Below are 20,154 nucleotides of genomic sequence, written 5' to 3' on the forward strand. Positions count from 1 at the left end.
CTAAGTAGAACCTTAACCTAACATTGTGCAGTGTTCATACACAATCTTGCATGTGATAACCCTATATACATTTCATCCATTGCCATAGAAACAAATCATATAATATACAGACATGGAACAGAGTCTTAATTGTTCTCACCTTAAATACAACAACTCCAGGTTCTACCCGCCCCGTGAATAGGCAGAACTTTAGGAAACACTGTGTCTCCTAACCTTGTCAAAAGTGCGCAATTGTCTATGCAGCCAAGGTAGGCGGTATTCCAGTGGCAGCAGTCGGTTGAGGATAAATGGGACTCCCGGCTTGGCTTGCTAACTATTGCAGAAAAACTGAAATAAAGTAAGACAAGTCTTCTTTTGGCTAGGCAAAAGTAGGTTTGGGTTATCTTGGATGGAAGAACTGCTGCCCTCACATAGGAAAACAGCTGAACTCAATTTGCTGCTCGCAGGCAAGTGCTTATATAATTCTAAAAGTGATGACCTAAACACAATCATCTAAAAAGCCAATAACAGGTAAAAGAATGTATTAGTAAATCATAAACTATTACATAAACATCAGATCACCTGTGTCCTTTAAACTCGAAGCCTTTCCTCTACTGTCTCTTATTGTAAGTCTAACAAGCTTTGATGAAACAATAACTTACCCTCGAGCAGGTGCACGTGTTTATTTCTCTGCTCCCAAGACTTCTTATCTGACTCTGTGTACTCTTAACAGAAGTTACCTTTCACCTATATTCTGCAGGTTACGTTTTCATTAACTAGGAGAATGGGATACATGCCTGTGTGCTGTGTTCTTAAACTGCTCAAGGCTTGTTTAAACATGTTTTCTATTTAACTGGAACTTGCTAATTGTGCATTCTAATTTCTAGTGAACTCTCATCTATTTTGTATTGCTGTGAAGCTTAGGCCTGAACTGTTCTTTAACCACGTATAGTTCTGCAACTTGCTCTACTGATGTCTGCTGTAGTGAGAATTCTTTGTGTTTCAGTTTTCCTATTTGCCAGCTGAGCTAGGGCCCAAAATTCACAGCTACCCACTTTGCAAATAACGGGTCAGTTTTGAGTGGAAAAATGTGATGTATCCATGTTGTGTTTTGGGCCATTTCCTGTTGCAGGCACTAGGCTCATCTGCACAAGTGAGGTACCATATTTATCAGAAGACATGTAGTAGCATAGAATATTAAAATATGTATTATTACTAATTGGATTTTTCTGCATTTGTGCCTTCCAAATGTAAGCCAGTGTGTATGAAATTAGACATTTTGAAAAATACCCTCTAAATCATATGCTCATATTGTGGAAAAGTGTAAATTCTATGTTAGCATAAGTGGCCGCCATTTTGACTGTCACGTTCATTTTGTTTCTGTCGTATTCATTGTACTCTCTGCAGTTCGCCTTTTCACCCAGCCTGTGTCCTTAACTTTAGCTGACCTCTCTGACATGGTCAATCTGATGTACGTGCTGGGGGGCTGAAGCTGCCGGTGCACCTGGTCTCAGATGTTATCAAATGATTGCTTATTGCCGCCATAAACATTCCTTACTCCCCCTCCTCATCTCCTGACCACCTGGTCCCCCATCTGCTCTTGTTTGCCTATAGCTATTTCCGTGCTTAAACTTGTTTCTTCCAGTTTTCCTTCCCATGCAATTACACTGCAACAAACAGTATATAAGGGTGAGGGTTTTTTCATTCAATGTACTTCCTCCCACAACACTTGAACACTTAAGGGTGTTGTTTGGACGCGGTCCCGCTCATGTGTGTTTAATAAACTTGGTTTGTTGTACTTCACTCCAGTGCCGATCTCTCTTTTGTTAGTCTTTGGACCCGTGGACGAGAGGGTGACCCTGCACCAGTGTGCCCTCACGGGGGTACATTTTCACAATTGGCACCCAGCACGCGGGGCCCCATCGGTGACGCAGCCGCCTGAAGGAGTGGTCTTGACGGAAGATCGAAATTATCACTGAGGACGCGCACTGCATGAGAAGACCTTTGTCTTTGCAGCCAACGTGAACTTTCCGGTTTTCCTGACTTGACCCTCCGGGTGGTGACCGGTCTCGACTGGGGCTTCTTTGGCGAATTTGGAGTGACCATTAGGTCAACCAGAGATCGGTAGGTGGGAATGGAAGACTTCTGTTTGGTAAGGTCTTGATTGCTTGGTTTGGTTTTGGTATTCATTCTTTGCAAAGACTGAAGGCAGGTATTGTGGAGATTTTTCTCCTTATGAAGCTTGTTTGGATAGTAATATTTGACATATATTTGTTAAAACATGCCTGCTGTTAGTAAACTTCGTAAGTGGTGCTGCTGTTGCAGTACCAGAAATGTTTTGGAACAAAGTCAGCCGGCTCCTCCAGAAGGGACGCCGAATAGAGATATGTGTATAAAATATGGTATTTGTCCCATAATGTATGGCTCATTGTGGAACAAATACACAAAGAAAGAACCCGACCTACAGTGGCCAGTAAATGGGTCATTTGATTTTAAGAAGGTTCAGTACCTTGAACAGTGTTTGCTTAAAAGAAAGAGTAGGCAGGATATGTTTGATTGTTTGCGTATGTGGGATAAGGAAGTGTGAGAGAGAGCAAGGAAAGTGGAAACTATAGCAAAGAAAGAACAGCGGAAGACGATATATCACCAATGTGTTGAATTAAAAGATAAGGAAATGCAGGAAGGAATAGAAAAGAAAGATAGAGAACGCCAATTGCAGGTAAATGGCCAGTACCCTATTAGACGTCCTGTCTATCCAATACTTGATACGCTTCATGATGATTTCATCATACTAGAGCGACCCCCGCCCCCGTATAAATCCCCTGTTCCGAGCGCTCCTGAGGGTGGTGCTCCTGATGAGCAGCTCTCCCCCTCAAGAGATATGGACAAAGATCAGCGATACATGCGGCAGACTCGCTCTACTCTGTCTAGTGAAGATAAAGATAAATTGAAGGGCAGTGCTACAGAGGAATCTCGTCGGACTACTACAGCGACGATCCTCACAACTTCAGTTCAGGCTTGAGAAGACGCAAAACAGTTATATTTTTTTTTTTTTTTTTTTTTTTTTAAAAACCTTTATTTGTGCATATTAAAAGAACAAATACGGGCCTACAACCATCAGGCCGGCCACAAAACGGTTAAGCACTGAGACAAACATTACATCCCCTGTGCATCAATGGTCAAGATTAGCAACGATTCAGGAGTTATACGCTGGAGAGATCCTTGACACCAGGGGAAGGAGAAGTAAAGGTTAATTTTAAGGTTTTCAAAATAATTTTATCGAGGAAAAAAGTCAGTAGAGGATAGAACCAAGGAGATTCGAGTCCGCAAGATGGCTTCATCACACAGGAGAGCAGCAGCATCATTAGAAACGGCCATAGAAAATCTCAGACAGTGAGGCGTTGCAGTTATATAACAGGATAGTCACATTAGTAAATACGCACCCCTCCAAAGCCGCCCCCACTCAATCCACCCCACACCCGGACCCCGAATCGGAAACAAGGATAGCGCAGAGACATAGAAGAAAAAGGCCCATAGAACTAAAAAGAAACAGTTAATTACCCCCCCACCCTACACCAATGCGGAGGCTACGGCCTGCCCCCCCCCAGCATAGTGCCTGTCGCCCAATGAACCCGAAATATAGACAAGAGAGAAAGTAGGAATAAAGGAAAGAAAATAAGAAAACAAAGAAGAAAGCGGGGAGGAGCCCACGTAACCTCGGAGCGCCCGAAACCACCGGCCAACTACGTCTCCACACACTGAGAACCCACTACACCCAAAGGCGGTCGTGTGAAGATAACGTATCACCACAATATAAGGAAGGCAGACAAATCGCGACGAGTGCGCACAACCTATGCAGACAGTTCCAGTCCCAGTCCAGCCCATCCGTGAAACCATGGTGATAGAAAGCAATCTAGCCCTGGCCCGATCGCGGGCGTAAGATTAGACTAGCCCCCACATGAAGGCCCCGCAGCCCGTGCAAACAAAGACAATATGGCCGCTTGGGAGAAGATGGAGAAGTAGAGTCACAAAATGGCCGCCGATCATCTATTGAGGTCCCCTTGTGCACCATATAAAATCCAGACCTGGCCTGTAAAGTACAGGAGTTCCACATAAAAGAAGCCGTAGGCCACCGTGAACAGTTCCTCGAGGACGTCAGGTGTCGCTCAGCTGGATACTCTTGCGGGCGCGGTGAGGCAGGCAACAACAAAGCAGGCAGCAATGAACGGGGAAACAAAGTGTCCACAATTGAGCAGGAGATCGATTGATCCTGGGTGCCGGGAAAGCCAGATGCAGACACCAGTGCAGCACGGTTATACCCAGTCGTTGCGTCCCCGCAAGAGGACAGAAGCACTGGCAGACCCACATCTTGTTGAGAACAAACGGGGCGCTCACGACCCGCAGCCGACAGTATGGAGTCGAACCGCTCACTCAGCGTTTGCAAGCCAACACACAATTGCAGACGAAAGTCCCGCAGGGCAGCCAGAACGGAGCCGCATGTCAGCGGAAGCTGCGCCCCCACATCGGCAGCAATCCGGGACGGCACTGTGGAGCTGGAGTCCGGTAGAGGGAGGGCGAAGCAGGCAGCGGGCGAGACCGGAGCATCACCCCCCAGCAGCGAGCAGGCAATCAACGCCATGTTTTACCGCTGAACGGTACAGTGGCCAGGGGGGGGTCGTAACAAGGAGGCAATTCCCCGCAGGTCTGCGCCGCATCAGGTGAAAGCCAACAGTCGCTTCCCCTCTCTCGGACTCTCTTTGCAGCCGACTAGGCAATAGAAGAAGGGGGTCTGCAGCCTTCCACAGCGCGGGCCACAGAGCGGGGCAGGAGACCCGCCACACCGGGGCTTACCCTATAGCTCCAGCCCGTCAGGTGAAAGGTGAAGGAGGTGTCCGGGCGTCTCTCCCCCGGCTCGTCTGGCGACAGTCCGTGGTGTGAGGCGGGATCGGGGCCGCGGGGCTCTGATTTGCGCCGGGGGTCCAGTGACTGCGGAGCTTCCAGGGGGCCGACCAAGGCCACAATGGAGCAGGGGTCCAGCGCGGAGAACAAAGGCACCAAGAGCTCCGGCATCCGGGCGGGCTCAGACTCCGGGAAAGCGGCGGCGCGGTCAGCGCGTCGTCGCGCACGTTGCACCTCGAAAATCGGCGAGGATAGGAATCAGGATGATAGTCCGAGGCCAAGGGCCGGCGGAGCCGGGCGCTCAAGCGTCTGCTCCGGTCGCCATCTTGGCTCCTCCCCAGTTATATTTTTTTTAAAACTTCTGTTGGGATGTATTATATAATTGGCAACATATCTCTGACGAACCAGGCCCCAAAGACTTGAATGCAGATTATAAGCAGTTAGGAGATGGGATTTACCCTTTCAAAAACATACCTGATACAATTAGACGAGTGGTTAAACTACAGGATGACACATTAAAACTGCAAAAGGAGAAAGAATTAGCTAGAAAGTGTAAAGTCGTAGAAACAGAATAGTCTCAGACAGAGAAAACAGATGTTCTGGTGGATGAGGACAATCCTAGTAGTAGTAAAATTGATATGAGACCAATGCGTGAACCCGCACCCCTGTATGTTCCCCCGAAGGGTGCGGGAACTAATGATGATAAGACTGCCGATGATGCAAAGGGATATTTCATATATAATTGGGTCTACACTCCTTGGAGTAGAGCAGATGTTATGGCCCTTAAGACTGCCGTGCCTGACCCCCGGAAAAACCCTGCTGCCTTCTATGAGGAGGTGGAAGGAACTATCAGCTCTTGCACTATGACCTTAGCGGATATAGATATGTTCTTTGGGCTTATTTTGCCCCCCTGATATGTGGAGAACAATACGTAAAATTATAGACGCTGTGGCATTTGGTGACACCTGGGAAAAATTTGAAGAAATAGATGCGGACAGGGAATCTGCCCAGAAGCCCCAACTGGAGATATTAAATCTTCCTAAAGCTATTATGACTAAATTGAAGACTCTCATACCCCCTAAGAAAATAGATTGAACTACGTATGGTTCCTGTAAACAGAAAAAGGATGAGTCTGTTTCTGATTTCTTTTCAAGATTTGAGGAGACATTTCATGATTTTATTGACCAGTCGTTGGCTGACGAGACTGGCAAACACTTGTTTGTTGACAAATTTGTTGCTAATATTTTACCAGAAATATCTAGTCTCCTCAAGGCCAGTGAAAGTTCTTGGACCACGTCCTCCCCAGTTTCCCTTCTGACAATGGCATAATATAATGAGCGACAGGAACAGGAAGCGAAGGGAAGGGAGGATAAAAGGGTTAAGGATTTAAAAACAAAGGTTATGATGGCTCAGGCGTATGGTCCACCATTTAGGAGAGGTGGAGGAGGTGGACGTGCAATGCATACACCCGGAGCACTCCCTCTCCTTCGGGCAAATTTGTCTCCTGATCAGTGTGCCTATTGTAAGGAGACTGGGCACTGGCGTTCAGAGTGCCCCCTTTTACAGGGCCAACAATACCAGCGAGGAAGGGGAAGTATGAGAGGGCGTCTAGGGAATGTAGGAAGCAGGGGAGGTGCAAGTGCTCGCCCCCGGTTTGAGGCAGTCGAACAAGGACCGAATTACCCTAACACTTTTAACAAACAACATCAGTACCAAATGACTGACTATTCTGCTGACACACCCACAGATTCTGATTATGCATAGGGATGCCTAGGATGGGGTGTGGGACCGGTTGAGGTGCCAGTAGATCAAATGGGTCCCTATGTTGACGCAAATGTCTTGGGATCTACTGCTTGATTTCTGGTTGATACAGGGGCTACCCGTAGTGCCCTGTATAAAAGACTGGTTCCTAGGGCTCCCCTGTCTGGCACATTGATAACATCTATAGGGTTCAATGGAACACCTACACCTAGCCCACTATCACAGCCACTTGAATTCGGACTAGATAGATTCACTGCAACATGTCCATTCTTGCTCTCCCCTAACACTCCAGATAACATTGTAGGTATCGATATGCTAAAATATTTTCGTGCTACGATACACTGTTCCCCATAAGGTGTACGTGTTATCCTTAATTACAACTATTCAATAGTTGATAGATCTTGCATTATCAATGAGGACGTCGCTCTAGCATCCCTACCTTTCACTCTTTGGGCTAGATTGGACACTGATGTGGGTCAAATGGTTATTCCACCTGTACAAATTCAAGTGAGAGAGGGTGCCTCCTTGCCTCGTTTGCCCCAATATAAGATATCTTGAGAGTACGAGGAAGCATTAGCAGGTATTATTCAGGATTTGATTAAAGTAGATGTAGTGGAAAAGGTTCCCTATAATACCTGCAATAGCCCTATCCTTCCTATTTTGAAAAAGGGCAATGATGCTAAGATTTACAGGTTCATTATTGATTTGCGTGAGGTTAATAAAATAGTGGTGCCCCAATATCCGGTAGTTTGTGACATAACAACCCGCCTCACTATGGTCCATCCCACTGCCACCACATTCTCCGTGATTGATTTGAAAAATGCGTTCTTCTCAATACCCATTCACCCGGACAGCCGTTATCTATTTGGATTCACACTGAAAAACAGATCATTCAGGTTCTGTAGAGCTCCACAAGGCTATACAGAAAGTCCCAGTATTTACAGTCCAGCATTAAAGACACAACTTGATTCCTTTCCTGTACCAAAAGGGGTGGTTCTGATTCAGTATGTGGATGATATTCTACTTGCTGCAGGCACTCCTGAGCTATGTGAAGAAGCTACATTCTTACTGTTATTTCTTGCATCACATAATCACAAAGTAGCTAGAAAGAAATTGCAATACTGTAGACAGCTGGTTACCTATTTAGGTCACCTCCTGTCTAAGGAGGGACGTGCGCTCACACCAGATCGCATTCGGACCATTCTAGACACTCTTGTACCCCGTACTCAAAAAGATGTCCGTGCATTGATTGGCCTTACTCACAAGATGATGGACGGAATGTTGCACATTGGCAAAACATTCACCCCCAGTCACAGATCAGATTTGATTGGCCTTACTTCCTTTTGTAGGCAGTGGATCCCCTGTTTTTTGCATATTATCAAAACCTCTGTTAGCCCTTTTGACCAAAGACACCCTGATGCCCCTCCCATGGACTGCTGAGTGCCAGAGCACCTTCCAACAGTTACGTCAAGCTTTGTGCTCTGACCAGTATTAGGTACCCCAGATTAAACTAAATCTTTCACACTCTACGTACATGAAAGGGAAGGTTGTGCCCTCTCGGTCTTAGCACAGATGCACGGTGACAAACAATGCCCATGTGCATATTTTTCAGCTGTTCTCGACCCAGTCGCTCGCGCGCTGCCTGGATGTTTCCGAGCAGTGGCAGCAACGGCTGTATCCATACGCCAGAGTGAAGGAATAGTTCTATCACACAAATTGCTTGTGTTAGTGCCCCATTCAGTTGATGCGTTGCTAAACCAAACAAAGACGCAGCATTTGACTAGTGCTCGCTTGACAGGATACAAATTGACACTTTTGGCCCCCCATATCCCGCTAAAAAGATGTTTTGACACTAAATCCTGCCACATTACTGCCATTACCATCCACTCAGCCTCAGTCACAAGAGTCACATGATTGCATATTTCTCACTGAAGAACAAACAAAAGGTCGAGTTGACCTGCAAGACACTTCCTTCTCCATTACAGATGGGGAGTTATGGGTTAATGGGTCATGTTTGAAATTGCCCGATGGCTCTACATCTGCTGCCTATGCTATTACGACACTCCAGACAATAGTTGAGACAGCTTGTATCCCACAGAAATCAGCTCAAGCAGCTGAATTGATCGCTCTAACCAGAGCATATGAGCTTAGTACAGACCTGATTGTCAATGTCTACACTGATATTCAGTATGTTTTCGGGGTAGCGCACAATTTTGGCCGCCTGTGGAAAGAAGGTGGTTTTCTCACTTCACATGGAACACAGATAGTGCATGGAGAACTAGTGTACAATCTTCTTACCGCCTTAACCTATCCTAAGAAAATAGCTATTGTCTAGTGTAGCGCACACAAGAAGGTGACAGACAAAATAGGAGCAGATAATGCCTTTGCAGATTGTACAGCCTGTGAGACTGCAACGCAACAAAGCACCACGTCTATATATGTGGTTATATCACAAGCTGAGCGTTGGCATGATGCTAGACAGGAAGTGTTGGATATGCAACAATCTGCCTCCTTCGATGAATTAGACCAATGGTCTAAGGAGGGAGCATTGGACGATGAGGGCTGTTGGAGGAGCAAAGATATGACTAAATGGAAGTTGTCCACTGCATAACTATATCCTCTGATTCATATGGCACATGGTCCAGCCCATGTTGCTGCATCTTCAATAGCAAAGCAGCTTATGCAAGTCTGGGACCATCCTGACATTGCTGCTACCGCTAAGAAGATAGTCCTGTTTTGCCTGGTTTGCCTCAGTACAATCCTGGGAAGGGAACTCAAACTCCAGCAGGGGGGTTGCGACACCATCGGCACCCTTTGAGGTCCTTCAGATGGACTACATCCAGTTTTAGCGCTGCAATAACCTTAAATATGTCTTAGTAGTAGTTTGCGCCTTCAGCAAATGGGTGGAGACCTATGCTGCGAAAGACAATACAGCCCTTTCAACTGCGAAAATACTCCTGAAGGAATTCTTCCCTCGATTCGGTGCTTGGCGAATTTTATGGAGTGATAATGGGCCTCATTTCATTGGACAGGTTGTAGAGTATGCTATAAAAGGGCTAAGGGTCAAGCAGAAGTTCCATGCTGCTTTTCATCCACAGGCAGCAGGCTTGGCGGAACGTTATAACTCCACATTGAAACTGAAATTGGCAAATATACAGGCTTCCAATTGTTTGAAATGGCCTGATGCTTTGCCCTTAGCGCTGCTTCCCATCAGATCAATACCTCATACACTCTCTAGGCTTACCCCATATGAGGTTGTGTTTGGCAGGCCCATGAATATTTGGAGGATTCCTAAGCCTCGACCTATACATGAGGTGCCTCACACATTAATGAGTGATTATCTCTCAGTTAACTGACAGTTTCCTTTCCATTCATCAGCAGGTTCGAGAAGCTTTCCCGGACAAGTCACAAGGTGACAGACATGACTTGCGCCCAGGTGACCATGTGATGGTCAAACTATTTCCGCGAACGAATTGTTTAGAACCTCGCTCGAGGGGCCCGGAACAGGTCCTCCTCGCCACCCGAACCGCAGTCCGAGTGACCAACAAGAAAAACTGGATACATGCTAGCCACTGCAAGAAGGTTCCACACACCTTAGTGGACCCGGCTGCATTAAAGGATCATCGAGACATTTTGGTCACAGACATAGGACGAGCTGCATCACCTGAAAGAACTGAGGACGTTTTTACGGATCACACTATGCCCGGTACATCCAGGTACCTACTCCAACCCAGGAAGGAAGGCGCTCCAGTGCAAAACAAGACAAGTGAAGCCATTGTCCTGAGTGGTTAAGTCTGACTACAAAGGGGGGTCTGCCTATTAGTGGCCACTCGTCTCAACGTCAGTGAAGAAACCAATGTCCACTTAGGACTCTTAGGGCGCTCCCTTTCTTGTTGTTTGCCAAAAGATGATCCCCCCTAAGGCGAAGAAGAGGATTGCTGCAACAATGTGTAATGGCTGTACACTTTGCATCCTTCGTTTGACTTTGAATGCTGCTCTTATCGCTATTATAATGTGGGTAGTGGAGGAAGTAATGCCTGGGGCTTCCTTGCTCAACATTACTGCTACATCGCCTACTACAAAGGAACACCATCATTTTGATTTGCCACAACATGAACAGGGGTTCCGGCAAAATCTGAGAAACAATTCCTTTCTTCAAATGTTGCATCAGACATACCAGCTAAGCAATGCTACTAACTGTTGGGTTTGTGGCAAGATTTCTCTTCATCAGAACATGAAAGGAATCCTGTTGCCACCACTGCCATTTTCGCACAATGGCTCATGCCAAGCTTGGTTTGAGCTTCTATATGCTTCCTACAAGTTTAACCTCAGAAACATGGGATGTGGGCGACCTCAACGCCAAACTGAATAAAGTATACTATCCCAATGAAGATGGGGACCCACAAGCAAAGGGGACCGTCTTGGAAATGGAAGAATATAGTAGAGGAAATGCAGCAACAAAATGCAGCTAAAGGAAATGGGCCACCTGTTATCTCTGTTGTTCTGACTACTGGCCCCCTCTGTGTACAGAGTACAGGCAATGTGCTAATGGGTCACAGTAACTGTACTACAGTGTTGCAAATTTCTACAAGGGGCCGAAGCAGCTTCCTTGCATCACGTCATACTTATTTTGTTTGTGGAGCTAATGCATTCTACTTCCTACCTTCAGGCTGGTCTGATACCTGTTACATAGCCTTCCTTTTACCACCTGTGTTTCTAGCTCCCCCAACATACCACCAAGATTTGCAATTGTTCAATCACCACATTGGTAGTAGGGGAAAACGTGTCATCGATGTCTCTGTAGTTGATCAGACAGAGACCACATGGGAACAATATACAGACTTTAATAAAGGATTTTTCTTCTTCGTTGGCCCAGTACAAAACAGCAAGCTGGTCCGTCGCCTCACTCGTACAATGGAGACAGCGATTAATCAGACAACTGCGGCCTTAGGAAACTTGATGGAAGAACAAGCATCGATCAGCATGGTCACTTTACAGAATAGACTTGTTTTAGATGTTGTTCTAGCTGACCGAGGTGGAGCATGCCATGTCATCGGATCCAGCTGCTGTGTTTTCACACCGGACAATTCACCATTCTGTCTATGTGGCCATCTCCAAACTACACAAGATAGCCACCAAAATACATCAAGACCCAGGAACATGGACTTGGACTGGGTGGTTTTGGGACTTACTTTCCGTTTGGGGTTTGAAAGTATTATCAGTCCTGTTCATATTAATAGCTATTATCTTCTCTTGTTGTTTGTGTATTAATTGTGGACCTATGCTCTGTTCACTCTGTACTTCTGCCTGTATACCATCTAAAGTGAATGTCCAAAATGTAAATGCCCGTTTAGCAGTGGAACGAGAAACAACAAGACTAATGGTAATAGCTGTTGAGGGTGTACGCTATGCCCCTTAGAAGGGACAAAAACTGTCTTAGCTTATGCTAAAAGGGTCAGCTGTGGAAAAGTGTAAATTCTATGTTAGCAGAATCTGCAGCCATTTTGACTGTTGCGTCCATTTAGTTTCTGTCGTATTCATTTTACTCTCTGCAGTTCACCTTTTCACCCAGCCTGTGTCCTTAACTTTAGCTGACCTCTCTGACATGGTCAATCTGATATATGTGCTGGGGGGCTGCAGCTGTCGGTGCACCTGGTCTCATATGTTATCAAATGATTGCTTATTGCTGCCATAACATTCCTTACTCCTCCTCCTCATCGCCTGACCAACTGGTTACCCATCTGCTCTTGTTTGCCTATAACTATTTCCGTGCTTAAACTTGTTTCTTCCAGTTTTCCTTCCTGTGCGATTACACTGCAACAAACAGTATATAAGGGTGATCTTTTTTGCATTCAATATACTTCCTCCCACAACACTTGAGGGTGTTGTTCGGACGCAGTCCCGCTCAAGAGTGTTTAATAAACTTGGTTTGTTTTATTTCACTCCAGTGCCGATCTCTCTTTTGTTAGTCTTTGGACCCACGGATGAGAGGGTGACCCTGCACCAGTGTGCCCTCATGGGGGTACATTTCCACAATACGGGTACCCAGAAATTCAGAGATGTACAAATAACCACTGTTCCTGCACTCCATATCTTGTGCCAATTTCAGAAATTCATAAGATTCCTTGATACCAGTTTTTCTCTCTACATATTTCACCATATAAATAGGTCTATACTCAGTACACAATGAAAAGCCATTGTATGGTGCAGCTAAGTTGTTGGCACTGGGTACCTCGGGTTCTTGGAGAACTTACAAACCCTATATGTCCCCACAACCAAAAGGGTCTAGCAAACGTAATGGTACATTGCTTTTGTAAATTGTCTATTTTGACAAACAGTTACAGAATGAAAATATTATCACAAATAGCTATTTTTTCCTTCTCTTTTTCAATATTTCTTTTTTTCAACATTTAGTTTCTTTGGGAAAACCTTGAGGGATCTATACATAACACCCCTTGCTGAATTCAGAATTTTGTCTACTTTTCAGAAATGTAGAGGTTCCCTGGCTGGATCCCCCATGGGTTTCACACTGGTTTGCACCACAAACTGGAAGTAGGTTGAAAGCGCAAAAAAATACATACAAAAAACGGACTACTTCTTTGAAAAATGGCAAAACTGTGGTAAAAAAATTGACTTTTTGATTCAGCACTGCATGTTCCTGAAACTAGGAAGGTGGGGACTTTAGTACATCAAATCGCTCGTTTATGCTATTTTCATGAGAAAAAAACAGACACTTTTATTCAGAACACTTTTTTCTTATTTTTCTTCAAAAACTCAAAACGTAGCTATATTTTGGCTATTGTATCGTTCCCTCCAGAGGATTCTGAGAGGTAAGGAAAAATAGTCCTAACCCTGGGTATGAGCAGAAGCACACTGACCCTCTGCAGGCAGTGTAACTCTCGCTCGTCTCCCTGCCCCTCCTCTTACTGCTGGTCAGCCAGTGGAGGCGGTGGCTGCTGTAATTGGCTGGGACCGGTGTGTGCCCTGCTCGTTCATTGGCTTGATCGTTTCACCTTGCTTAGCTCTCTCTCCTCGCCCCGTGTCAGGCCGGCGTAGAGCGCGCATGCGCCCGTTGTGGCTGGGGCTGAGGCTGGAGTTGAATGAGAGGTGCAGGGAACACCGGCACTGGAGACAGCGGCGCTGCATCCGCACCGTGGCCTCGGACCGGCAGGAGCCCCGCAGCTGCATTGGCGCCCCTTCACAAGCGGCAGGAGCCGTCACCCGTGCTGGACACAAGGAGAAACAAAGCACCTCAAACTAGCGCCAGGCACCGGCGACTGGAGGGACCCGGCACCGAGTAGGGAGGGCATCCGTAGGCGCCAGGCTTCTGCAACGGACGCAAGGAGCGAGAGGAGCCACGCAGCGGCAGGCTGGATGATGCCCGCCAGCATGCCGAAGCTCCGCTCTGAGGGGCAGCAGTGAGGCGCCGGCAGCGCTTGCACCTTCCACTGCACAGAGCGGGGCCGCGGCCACAGCATGGTGAGTGTCGTCCTGGCGCTGCCACCGGGCACTGCGAGCCAAGAGCCCACTCTCCGGGGAGGGGCGAGCATAGGGGAGCGCGAGAAAGGTGGGCCACACGTTCTTGGCTCGTGAGGGGGAAGGAATTACAGACGGCAATTATATGGTGCATTTCTGCGCTGAAAGGAGGTGCATGCTACGTGCCTCCCCGGGCTGGTCTACGGAGGTGGCTCGCGGCTCCATATGGTTCGTCGCTTCTAAGCATATTATGCGCTGCTCTATGCGAAGCTGCCTCTCGAGCCGGACTGATGTGCGCCGCTGCCGGAGCTTGGCTCTCTCTCCTGGCTGGTGAGCTGCGGTCTCTGCTCCCTTTCCTTGGTCGCCGCTGTCAGCGCCTGCTCACACCTCACCAGGGCTCTGCGGGGTAACTTCCCCGTCTTAATATGTGTGTTTTCACAAGCGGAGGGGTTCTCCGTCTTCATGCAGCGTTAGGGTTTTCTGAGGCTGGCCTTGCTGTTGCCGAGTAAGAACAGTATTCTGGTAGTTTTGTGTTAACCACCTTTGAGGATTCATTGTCTTCGATGCCTTTGGTATTCTTTCAAAAAGATTTCCAAGTGCTTCTAACTGGATTTTGTTGGATGTAATGTTTTTTTCTGTGGGTCATGGTTCTGCTGTCATTAAAGTTGAACTTTTCGTGGGGTTTGTGTTTTGTTGGAAGTAGTGATTCAATTGACTTTAACAATGTTTTGCATGCAAAAACTGGGTTTTCATTGTTATACCCCTTTGCAGTGTCTATTATCGAGCTTTGTTAATGGGTTAGTAATTGAGCAGTTAGTTGCATTTGGGGTTTCTTTGGAGTGGGGGCAAACTGATTTAGGATTGCTGCCTATCGTGTTTGGTTTTCTTTGAAGTAGTAGTTCAGCTGTTGGCGGCTTTGGATATAATTTCATGCTGGTTGTTTGTCTTTCTTTCCTCGCGTTCTCTTTGGAGTGTTGGGAACAGTGGTCTAGTTGCCTGATGACTGGAATTTTTGGGTGATCTTGCTATAGGTGTAGGAAAACAACGTGGTTTTCTGAATAGTTGCGACCGGTTCATTTGCCCCTTTTGCATGTTTTGGCTGAATGGAGTATCTGGCATGTGGGTGTGTGAAATGTTTGTGAGGAAATACAATTTGTATTTCGGATCTGCTAATTTATGTTGAATGGCTATTAGTTTCAGTTGGTATTTCTATATACCAAGGTTTCCTCCTCCCCCCCCCCCCCCCCCTTTTTTTTTTCTTCTTCGGCCACATATACATGCTCTGGTCACTAGTAGGCCACCACTTGTTAGAGTAGGAGCCGGGGAGAGTGACACTAGTTTGGGGATTCTTGTGGTTCTTTGGGGATGCATGGACGTACTGTGCTGATAAGGCTTCACCTTGTCCATCCCTGCCCACAGTGTGCCGTTCAGGTGAAGCTGGAACTGGGGCACCGCGCCCAAGTGCGTAAGAAGCCCACCCTGGAGGGATTTACTCACGATTGGATGGTGTTCGTCAGGGGTCCGGAGCACAGCAACATACAACACTTTGTGGAGAAAGTCGTTTTTCACCTGCACGAGAGCTTTCCCAGGCCCAAGAGGGGTAAGAGTTTGTTGAAAGCTGATTTCTAGCTGTTAACTGCACATGCATGTCATCATCTTCCACGTATAGGCTGATGTGGCATACGGGCATTCATTTGTTGTGGAAACTTCTGCTCGAGTTTCAGCCTTGTGACGTAGGGGCTGTTTGTTTTATGTGGAAACAAATCTAAGCAAAGGGCACATGTTCTGATGTTTCTTAATTATTTCCAATTTAGAACTTTAGTTGCATAAAGGAGAACCGTGCACTAGATTTACCAACGAGCAGCAGCAGCATACCCTTGAAGATTTGCTCCCGGGTAATATCGGTCCTGTTTGATGTAGTGTATTAACATGTGTTTTTCAGACCTAGCAACTAATCGTACTGCTTCTTGAGTCACACACTGTGGAATATATAGTGAGTCCCAAGCATGGTCAACACTGTTTTGTTGCTGTGGGTGCAGCGTTCTGTGCCAATATTAAGCACTATTGAAGTGGTGACAGAACTACCTTATATACTATATGTAATGCAAATCCCCCTCCAATTTTTTTGGCCAGATTACAAGATCTAATAGAGGGCTTTATATGGGCGGGTAAGAAACCAAGGATGGCCACACATTGGCCTATTGTATTCCTGAAACAAGCGGTCTTGGCACCCTGAAGCTAACTAATTAATACCTGGTGGCTCAAACTTGCTATGTTGTGGAAGTGAATAGGGCTGAATCTGAGAAATACTGGTGTTTCACAGGCCAATTAATAGGGGGTATTCATGTCTGGAATGTGACATGGCTTCTTAAGAAACACAGGGTGTTTGGCCTCACTTTGTCCCTGGTCATACGGGCCACAGTTGCCTGTGACTGGTGGCACTGGCGATAGGACTCACAACAGTCACATTTAAAATCTCTTATTAATAATTCTGACTTTATGCCAGAGCTAACAAGAGAATTTTATTGGGAATGTCAAATAGGCTACATAAGAGTCTGAATTTCTTTTGATCTTAAAGGGCTGTGACCAAATCATAAAGGATTATAGGATGACAGAGGAAGAAAGAGTTTATCTCTAGTTATGACACTGGGGAGCACACCAAAACTAAACAATGAACACCTATTATCTGAAATATGAGTTCATCTTACTTGCTCCAGCAGCAGGCAGATACCCGTCACAGATAAAATGGGAAGCAAGAGTAGATCGACCTATGGTTAAGTAAGGGATGGAGTGATGTACATGGGAGAACTCAGATATTGAGTCGTAGCATAGCAGATAGTCCTTGATAACAAATCACCTCTTTCTGGTACCCTTACACTGGAATGGATCCATGCATGGAAATCCTCTTCGCACCCTGCTAGAGAAGTGTGAGGGGCAGGCACACTGCTACACCTACTCTGGCACTGCCCTAAGTTGAAAACCTATTCAAAGACGTTCCATTGTGCCTAAAGTGGAGAGACTGCAGGGGGTCCACAAGCACATAACTGTGGGAACTCAGCTCTTTTCGTAGTTGCTAGGAGTTCTTGAGCCTGTAGTTGGCTAATTTGGAATCCTCATCCTAATGCTCTACTGTGGTATCAGTTGCGGATTGTGATGTAAATGTTGAGTCCCCCTCACCCACGCCAGAGAACGGTTGTAGGCAGGAGAATGTGTATTTTGAAATTAACAGTATTGTACCATAAAGCGGTGACAGAGGGAAAAAGAGTTGATGAGCAAAAATGGGGCCAGAAAAATGATCATTATTAAATAGAATGATCTTCTCCTTGTCTGGCAGCGTTGGCTTGCGAAGTTTGAACGTGATGGAGTGTAAGTAACTGTGAGCCAGCCCAATTTCCTGAGGGGCGTTTTCATTCCACAAGAACGTTTGGAAAAAGAAAATGACAAAAAGGTGCATTTTACAGTCCAGTTTTATCCATAGCTTCTAAAAGAATAGTATTGAAGTACTACTTCAATTGTGTGGTGTGCTAGGCAAGATTTACCCTCCAGGGTGTGAGAACTCTTCCCCCGAAGAACTCTTTGAAAAAACGTTCACAAAATTGTGGCTGTTTCAACATGATTTACTCAGATATTTAGAAAAAAGCTGTACGTATTACATGCGGATAAATAAAATGATTATGCAATTTTCAAAATGTATAGAACATCAGTCTCAACGTTATTCACCCACATTTCCTCGTCTATGTAGATTCTCAATCGTGCTAAGACCGATTAATATGTTTTCGAAGGGAGAAGGCTGTACATTTAAATTATGCAAACATCACATCCGCAGACTGTAGAAAGCAGACCATGGCACGTTCTAAAGGCTCATAAAAGCAATGGTACTCCTTAGTTATATAGAACTTACAGGATCAGATAGCAGACAGGTTAAACCAGTCTTGCTGCATAATCCCCAGACAGTGATATAGAAAGGTTTATCACTATATACACAATGAAATGCTACACACAAGTCATGAAATAAAAGGCAAAGTTGTAAGTACTCACTAGTGTCAAGGAGATAACAAGCACTCACAAAGCCAATAGGCCTGTCCTTGGCATGCCTGCTGGGGGGGGGGGGGCGGTGGGTGGGTGTTGTGCAGTTTTTTTTGCAGACCACTGCAATGTAAAAGTAATAAAAGGAAAAATCCTGCGGTCTTTAATGTAGCCCACGTGTTTGCCCAAAAAAAGACCCAGAAAAAATAAACCATTGCAAGATTATATTTAAAAAAAAATGAAATGAACAGAAATTGATTTACCGGCCCTTGCACTAAGTGGACAAACTTTTAGGAGGATGTGCACACGTGCAAGAGCAAAATGCCATTGCTTACAGTCGAGAGAGCCAGCGGCTGAAGTGGGCTGCTCCATTGCCATTTGTTATCTTGTGCAGAAGCAAAATGTGTATTGTACTTGAACAAATCAATTGGGGAAGTGGGCCATCCAAAAGCCCCCCTATAATTGTCTCTGTATGTTTCTGTGTGTATTTTGAGATAGATCATATTTTAGAAAACATGAGTTTGGCTAGGCAGCTAAAGCAGTATCTGGGCCAGGCCTAAAAGGCAGGAGTATTCACCCAGACTAAACATGAATGTATATCTCTAATACCTGTGTTAAATGTATTATTGAAATGAAGCAATTTTATTCAAAACGTTAGCTTCCCAGTTTCTGAAAACGTAGTCTTTTCACAAGGAAATAAAAAGTTTAATTTTGGATAAACAAGCTTAAATTTCCTAAACAGCATCCTAGAGAATCTCAGCTTTTCTTTTCTAACTTCATGTAGGCTACCAAACATTAGATTGTCACCCTCACTACGTTTTGCATGTACTACTTTCAAACATGCAAAGATTTTGTCTTTTCTGTCCATTTGTCATTAATGTGCAATACTAGGGTTTTCCGCCACATGGGAGGGTTTTTTCCACGATTATGTTGGGACAGTCAGATTTACTTCATGGAGGGACACCATTTTGCCAGGACCATTGTCATGCAATTGATAGGCACAAAAGTGTTAACACCGCTCACATGTCTAGGATGGCAATCGCAATGGCCAGGATAGCCAGAATGCTGCCAGGAATGTCCACAGTACGGGTTAATATGCTACAATTGGCTACGGTATTCTTTGTGATCTGTCCATCTCTCATTAATTCTTAACTCCTCCCCTCATTGGATGACCATTTGAAGGCTCTGCCAAAGGACGGAGGACACGGGCATCTGATGGCTCTGCTGTAGTCAGCCTTAGGTTTACAAAACGTGATGGACTCGACCACTGGTAATTTATTCTGGGCCATATCCAATTCTATTGTTAATTTGAACTCCATGCAACCTCAGTTTGGACACCGGTATATGCAAATCAGTCTAAACCCTGCTCCAGCGGGAACAGTCCAGCCTGAACTGCCAAGCCAGGTCCTCCCTAAACCAGAACACAAGCAACCCAGGGCTGGTTTTGGCCTAGTTATTGGCTCATCAGCCGGGTATAGCTTGGTTCCAGTGATGTAGTGTGCACGGGACCCACGTCTGGGCAAACCTGTCCCATATAGGACGACATACTAAAGTATACAAATAGTGATGGCTGGAATGCTTAAATTAATCTTAGTCACTGGTAATTACTTGAGCTGCATCACAATCCATCGTTGTTTTGCATACTATGGCACTTCAGTTTTGGACCCAGCTGTATGCAAATCAGTCTCGACTCTGCTCCAATGGGAACAGTGCAGTCCGAACTGTCAAGCCAGGTACTCCCTGAAACAGAACACACACAACCCTGACTGCTGTTGTCTGAGCGAACACTTTCTTATCCTGATATCAAGAAAGCCTAACACTTTAGCAAGGTCTTACTGCTCTCACCAGTGCCTCACAGATGTGCACTTGACACACAAGATTGTAGGGCAGTTGAAGGCAGTGGCCCACTCATGGCCATTATGTGTCTGTACACTGCTCTGCTGCACTTTAAAAAAAAAAACATTTAAAAAAACACATTTTATTGTGTTTACAGCCGAATACAGTTTGAAACGC

General features: G+C 45.7%; 1 protein-coding gene across 2 annotated transcripts in view; it reads left to right on the plus strand.

The window, feature by feature from the left end:
* Window positions 1–13,650: 13,650 nt before the first annotated feature.
* MLLT3 (MLLT3 super elongation complex subunit) overlaps window positions 13,651–20,154 on the plus strand; it is a 504,841-nt gene continuing 498,337 nt past the window's right edge. The window contains exons 1-2 of one of the 2 annotated variants that reach the window (XM_085634429.1): window positions 13,651–14,118; window positions 15,535–15,715. Coding sequence is in view for 1 of the 2 variants with exons in the window: in XM_085634424.1 (XP_085490550.1) it covers window positions 14,116–14,118; window positions 15,535–15,715 (184 nt within the window). In the remaining variant the exon portion in view is untranslated. The remainder of the gene's footprint in view (window positions 14,119–15,534; window positions 15,716–20,154) is intronic. The other variant, XM_085634424.1, reaches the window with a different exon arrangement.

This window comes from Triturus cristatus, chromosome 2_1 (genome assembly GCF_964204655.1).
Source record: "Triturus cristatus chromosome 2_1, aTriCri1.1, whole genome shotgun sequence".
Classification (NCBI taxonomy): Eukaryota; Metazoa; Chordata; class Amphibia; order Caudata; family Salamandridae; genus Triturus; species Triturus cristatus.